Source organism: Solanum pennellii, chromosome 5 (genome assembly GCF_001406875.1).
Source record: "Solanum pennellii chromosome 5, SPENNV200".
NCBI lineage: Eukaryota > Viridiplantae > Streptophyta > Magnoliopsida > Solanales > Solanaceae > Solanum > Solanum pennellii.
The window spans coordinates 46,264,993-46,272,421 of record NC_028641.1 but is presented as its reverse complement, the minus strand read 5'-3'; the positions used below and the strand labels follow the sequence as shown (position 1 = coordinate 46,272,421).

Below are 7,429 nucleotides of genomic sequence, written 5' to 3'. Positions count from 1 at the left end.
TATATATATATATATATATATATATATAATGAAGATGAGAGAGAGGAAAATTAAAGAAGAAATGAAATATCCATACCATGTAATAGGTATAACAGGCTGCCTTTGGGAATGTATTCAGACACCACCAACTTCTCCTCTTTCGTGTAATGGTATGCTAATGGTTGCAATATGTTCTTGTGCCTTATCCTAGCGAGTCGTCTGATCTCTGCATCAAAACATTCCTTATTAAATTTATTGGTTTCCCTCAACCTCTTCACCACGACAGACAGTACTCCATTCCCCAATACTGCCTTGTAAGCTGACCCCAATCCTCCATTACCAAGGACTTCAGCTGCTGCCTTCATTAAATCAGGCATCCCAAATATACCCTTTTCATCATTTACCACAACTAGATCACCCATATCGCTGCCACTTCTTGAGCGTCCTTTCCTTGATGAACGCATAGAGGTGCGAGTGCTCATGCTTCTCTTGTTAAGGTGCACCTTCACAGCCTCATCAAGGTTCTCTTTTTCAAGCTTTTCAAATTGATCATCCTTACGCTTTGACTTAAATAATATAGCTACCAATAACAAGACAACCACTAAGCCTACAATTATCCACTTTGTACTTCCAGAACTTTCAGACTTTTCACCAGAGGTTACAGCCTTACACTCTCTCCCTATTTGATTTCCACACAAATCAGGATTTCCTTGAAAGGGGTTGGAACCAAACTTTGACAAACTTTGCGGGATTAGACCTTGTAATTTATTATTTGACAAGTTTATAGTTGCTAAGTTAGGCTGTGACAGAGATGGAATAGTTCCTGTGAATTCATTATTCTCCAAATGAAGTTCTAAAAGATATTTTAAACTTGCTAAAGACTCAGGGATTTTCCCTGAAAACTTGTTGCGCGAGAACCATATTTTCCTGAGAGATGCCATTTTGGAGAAGAAATCTGGAGGGATGTCTCCGGAAAACTGGTTTCCATCAATGAATAAAGACTTGAGAGCACCAAGTCTAAAAAATTCAGGAATTGATCCAGAGAAAGAGTTGTTAGCAAGATTAACAACTCTAAGGCCTTGAAGGCTAATTAATACATCAACATCAAGATTCCCAGAAAGGCCAATCCCACCAAGAAGTAGGGCTTGAATAACATTATTATTATTATTATCACATTGTACACCAAACCATTTGTTATTATTATCACAAGGATTTGTTCCTTTTTTCCAAGAAGAATCAAGAAGTGAAGTATTTAATAACAATTCTTTAAATTCAACAAGGACTTGATCATCTCCAACAGAAACACAAGAAGTAATTGAAAAAAAAACAAATAAAACAATAAGGACATGAGCGGCCATTTTTGTGGACAAACAATGAGCCGCTCTCCAGAGAGAGACAGAATTTTCTGTTAAAATATATTTTTCTTGGAAGGTATGTCATGTTTATGTGTTTTTTGTTGGGATTAAGGTAGATGACAAACATTTGTGCCAGCTGACACAAACTTGTAGATTTACAAACACAGGTTGACCGAGCCCTTCTGTAAATAAACAAAAATAATTAAGGATAAAACTTATACATGCATGTTTTGTGTTTAAATGTATAGTTTATTAATTAATCGACATGTGTTTTATTTCACATTAAATCAAACAATAATAAAAATTGCATTAGTTTGGCGTATGGACCACCCGGGTGCATTCTAAATAACTCAACAATAAGAAAAACGTTTTTATTGCTTCTATTTATAGTCTCCAACATTATTTTATTTTATTTTTCATCAAAAGGCAAAACTAGGGCATGCATAGTTTTTACTATAAGCTCGCCCAGGTTATAATTGCTTCCAATAGTTTGGAGTAATAATAGTTTGGTCAAAACCTCCGAAAAAAGCTTGTTACTTCGTGCCTTGTTTGGATAGTGTATATATCTGCCACCCTATTCTGTTCTTGGAATATGTGCATGCATCAGCGTCTTTGTTGCTCTCCGCATTCAGCAATTACATCATCCTAGCTACATTCTTCTCTACCGCCAGTGATATATAGGCGTCTACGCGTTGCTTGTAATTCAGCTCTAATAGTAATAGGAATTGTTACATGTTTGGACTTAGGGAAGTGTTCCATGAAACCAATGATCACCCAGGTGATCTCTAATAGGGTTTGTTGCTTGTAAGCCAGTGATGATCATTATTTTTGTTAGTAAACTTAAGTTTTATTACATGAGTTTCAATGGTAACAATTTTATAAATTACCATCTTACCCCAGCGGACTAGATTAATTTACTAACCAAAGTATTATTAATACAGTTAGACTACTATCTTGAGGCGTCAAAATGAGCTTGACCCGCAAGGCCAACCCGATCCAATCTAACGCTTGAAATAAATGGCGTTGGGATTAATATTTTTGGCCCATTTAGAATGAGATTTTTTAGTCCGCTCCATTTGGCTGTTGGCCTCGTAGGCCCAACACGCAAGCCTCAGAGGCCAGCCCATGGGCTATTAATTTTTTAAAATATTTTTATATATATTTTTAATAGTGTTTTAATTGTAAAGATTTTATCAATAAATATTTTGAAATATAAAAATCTAGTCTTTTGTCATATCATCTTGTATGGTGAATCGAAGATGAACTTTTTAAGAAAATAATATCACATATTGACTCAAATGTGATCGATTGTGGAAGCAAAAGCGGAGTCGTAAAACTTGAATTACCAGGTCATGTAATATTAGCAATTTAGATTTGTTAAGTATCTGGAATGCCTTGTGTTTTTGGAATTCTTTTAAAACAGCTAGTTTTTTTGTGGAAGTAATGGTGGAATGATCAACATTTATCCCCTAAATCTTGCATTGGCTATTATGTATTTTTGTAAGTATTTGCAGAAGTGTGTGATTCATAAATATATTTTTATAAGTATTCACCGAAATGTGTGATTTATAAATAAATTTTTGTATAAATTGATGTGTTTATAGAGGTAAATGTTCGATACTCTTTCTAAGAGAGTAATATTATTCATTTTTTTGTTGAAGAGTCAACATGTCCTAACCCACGGCCCGCTTAGGGCTAGGTGAGCTGCTATCTTATAGGTCCTTTAATTAAAAGAATCAATCGATCCCAATCCATTTAACTCTCTAGCACGTTAGAATTGGGCCAATTCCTTTTGACAGTTCTACTACTATCTATTATGTTGCACAACAAAGTAGTAGTCTAACTTAATTTAAGGCTTTGATTAGTGAATTAATCTAGTCCATTGAATATATAAATAGACAGAACGTGTAATAAATTTAAAAGCCTACTGGAGGAGATCCACACCGGATGCGATCCAGAGTTGCAATCTTCTCCAGTTTGTCCAGTACTACCTTATATTTGTTACACGTGCCTAGTTTATGACTCAACGAACATGATTCATTTACTGATTAAAATATATTAAACTATAGTCATTGACTGTAGCGGAATTAGTTTCCTCTTTTTTTTCAAATGTTTCCGTCGCAGAGAGATCCCTCTTCTCCTCCACCGGCGAACCACCCAGACTTTTGCACTCGCAAAATTAAATACTGGACTTTCATCACGTATTGTGGTTTAATTTGTTCATTGATATCCTAAATAAAAATTAGTCTTACCAATCCCTAAAGAAGTACAAATATCACGAAATATAGTGTTGTTATGACTTGTAAAAATTATACATGGATCTGGCTCATTTACCTTAAAGTAAAACTAGTCTTACTATACACTGCAAACAAACAGAAACAGAGTGTTTTGAAGTAATATTCCAAATCATCACTTGTTTGTTTGACCTGGAAAAATATTTCAAAAGGTGTTAGATTTCAATTGTTATTCTGCAAACAAACAGAAACAGAGTGTTTTGAAGTAATATTCCAAATCATCAATTGGAAAAATATTTCAAAAGGTGTTAGATTTCAATTGTTGTTAACTATTGTCCATCCATGGTTGAATTCTATATCTTCTTTATCTTTATTTTATCCGGCAATTTGTTCCCTTTTTATTGAGATCGTTGCTTTTGTTTTACTTGGTGGTAGATTTTTCTTTGTGCAATTCAATTTACAAACGCTCATTTATGGGTCCAATTAATTACAGTGTTATGAACAATATATAAGAGATACTGGCGATGAACATGGACTTGATATAATTTGACAGATTATACTCTCTAAAGACTCTCAACTATGGTTAATAAAATAGGTCAGATTCATTGAAATTTTGAGCAGACACGTGTAACAAATATAAGGCACCACTGGAGAAGATTGCTACTGCGTCCGTCATATTCTTTGACTTTGAGAGACTTTAATTTACTTTACCACATTTAAACAAGGTAAAAGGCTCAAATATGCCATACAACATTTAGAAAAAGCTCATTTATGTCCTTCTTAAAAGTTTGGCTCAACTATGTCATTACTGTTCAAGAAAAGACTCATTAATGTCATTATTTTTTAACAGTGGTTTTGCAAAAAAACATTTTTAACACGTGCCCAACTGTAATTCGGCCACGTCATCAATTTTTTTCATTAAAAAACTTAATTCTAATAAATAAATTGAATTAATTTTTTTATTATATTTTTAATTAAAAAAATTAATGATGTGGCTGGATTATAATTGGCCACGTGTTAAAAATATTTTTGCAAAACAACTGCTAAAAAATAATGGCATGAATGACCTTTTTCTTTAACGAAAATGACATGAATGAGTCAAACTTTTAACAGATGACATAAATGAGCCTTTCTGAAAGTTCAATGACATATTTGAGTTTTTTCCCTTTAAACAATTAGCTTTTTGGAGCACTTAATTACTTTCTCAGTTTCATTTTAAGTTACTTAGTTTAACTTGACACAAAATTTATAGCTGTCAATCTAGACTGGTCCACCGCATTCGTGCTAATCTAACAGATTTTGAAATTTGAGGGATCAGGCCAGGCAATCCCATTTTTGGTACACTGGTCCGCCCAGCCCCGAAGCACGGACTACGGGCTTCCCGGGCCTGCGATTTTTTCTTAAAAATATATTTTTTATACTTTTTTAAATTAAATTATAATTTAAAAATATTATCATAAATATCGACAAGATAATATTATATGCTGTTAGTTTTACTATTTGTAAATCAATTCACAAATAAAATTATCTTTATAATATTTATGATGTTTGATTTCAAGTTAAAACACAAATAGCTAAGTAAAAATATTAACCTAATTGTTTTCTAATGTTCATAATAAAACACAAAAATTAGGACAATATTCCATAGGCTAAAACCTATGTTGTGATTCCAGAAATTTAAGGGAATTTTAACTTTATGTAGTACATATTTTAATCATAATTTGTATTTAAATTGTAATATTTCAAACTTTAAACAAATTTCGAGCTTAGACACTTGTTATTTTAAATACTCTATTTTATTTTAATTTTTTGATAATTTTTTATTCGGCCCACATGCCGTCCCTATCCATATTTCTCAAGCTCCACAAATCGGCATGCTTGTTCAGGCCAAGCAAAAAATCTCTTTTCTTAAATGGGCTCTAAAAATCATAGTCTAGCCCTATCAAATCACAGGGTTAGGCTAAACTTCCCAACACACCTAACCCATATTGACGACTCTAACATAGTTTAAGAAAGAAAGATTTTTTTAAATTTGTGATCTAAAGTAAATTTAGATATTTGTGTGACTATATATTATTTTATTAAGGGTAGAATAGATATTTTAATGTTAAATTATTACTTAATATAAAGGTGTGTCATTCAAAAGGAGTCATATAAATTGAGACAACGTGAGTATTAATTGTGTACTAGCTTGCACATTGCTAGAACGGAAAAGACTCAAAAATACCTATGAACTATCAGAAATAGCTCACATATACCCTTAAACTATATTCTGGCTAAAAGTTACCCTTCTGTTAGAGTATTGAGTCACTTTTACCTTTACTTTAAAGAGGTGTGCTAAGTGCCACGTGGACGCCATATAAGCACCAAACAACCTCACCTCCACATAGACTCATAAAATCATAATTTCTAATTTTCCCTCCATTTCTCTAATAGATACAATTTTCGCTCATTCTTATCTCTCTAAAACATAATACGATTCCCCTTTCTTTCTCTTATACTATTTTCCCTCTCTCTTATACGATTTCTCCTAAGGTTTCACAAATTTCCTCTCATGGACGCCATTGTATTTCAGAGTTGTTTTCATCCCTTTTATTCATTTCACCCATTTTTATAGATAATGCACAAACACTAGTCATAATCTGTAAATATTTTAAAATTGAAGTAACATGCATATTCTGTCACCGTAACTTTCAATATGAGGAGGTGAAGTAGAAGGAAAATGCATACCAGTGTTTTCAATATACTACAAAGATACTTTGGATAAACAATGCATTTTTCTACAATCTTTTTAAAAGAATAGCTCTTAAAACAAAATCTGAAAGTAAATGTAGAGCCCAAAGAAGTCCTCATTTCATTGAACAACTCTTGCATCTAATTAAAGAGCAATAAAGAATAACACGACATTGATCAAACAATTCTAAATTTTTTTTTTAATGATTGTGAAACATAAAAAATCTAAGCATTCAGAAATCGTATCAATTAATTCAGGATAATAGAACGATATGATTTTCACATAAATGTATTACTATGATAATTCAATCAAGAATATATCCTGAATCAGCCATTATAATTCTTGACTTGATTGATCGAAAGTCTTTTCTTTTGGTTCTTCAGAAATTGTTTCTCTCTCTTGCCTTATGTTTTATAAATAACTTTGATGGATAAAACTATATCTTTTTGGCAGAGAGAGGACCCTTTAAATAAGAGTGTGTTTAACATCATTCCACCTTTCCATCATGGTGAGTAGTGGAGATAACAGATAGTTGGAAGAGGTCATGGGTAAAGTGGAAGACTTAATGGGTAGTTGAAGTAACTTCCCTACTTCCCCACTTTTCCACTTATCCAATTAGAATTAGAATTTAGTTAATAATTAAATATTAAACCAAAATAATATTAATGTGAGTGGGCCATAAAACTAACATTCTCCCATTTGAGACACGTAACATCATTTACTTAATGATTTGATAAGCATTTCAATTACAATGTGCACATTTACTAAATTCAACAATATTTGTTGTTTTTAAGTAAATCAACTAATATGAGTCATGACGGTTGTACACCACTTTATTTGGCATAGTCACTTCCATGCACTACAATATTAGTCTATCGTCTACCACACCCTTTCAAATACATAATGGGTCCACCATAATGCTTAGAATATCTTTATCCAAAACAAAACCTGTTATCATCATTCTCAACATAATGTATACAAGATAAAACAGATAATAACAAAAACATATATATAATTGAGCTCAAAGTGTCAATTGCTGTAACGACCTGTTTAGTCGTTTTGAGCAGCAGATTTTATTTCTGGAAAAACTGGCTGAGACGACGGATCCCACGACGGACCGTCATGGG

The 7,429-nt window shown here is 32.6% G+C and overlaps 1 protein-coding gene across 4 annotated transcripts in view; it reads right to left on the bottom strand.

The window, feature by feature from the left end:
* Positions 1-1,502, bottom strand: part of LOC107020038 (pollen receptor-like kinase 3) — a 3,835-nt gene extending 2,333 nt beyond the window's left edge. For all 4 annotated transcript variants that reach the window (XR_003578399.1, XR_003578400.1, XR_003578401.1 and 1 more), the window contains exon 1: positions 77-1,502. Coding sequence is in view for 1 of the 4 variants with exons in the window: in XM_027917039.1 (XP_027772840.1) it covers positions 77-1,337 (1,261 nt within the window). In the remaining 3 variants the exon portion in view is untranslated. The remainder of the gene's footprint in view (positions 1-76) is intronic.
* Positions 1,503-7,429: the final 5,927 nt, after the last annotated feature.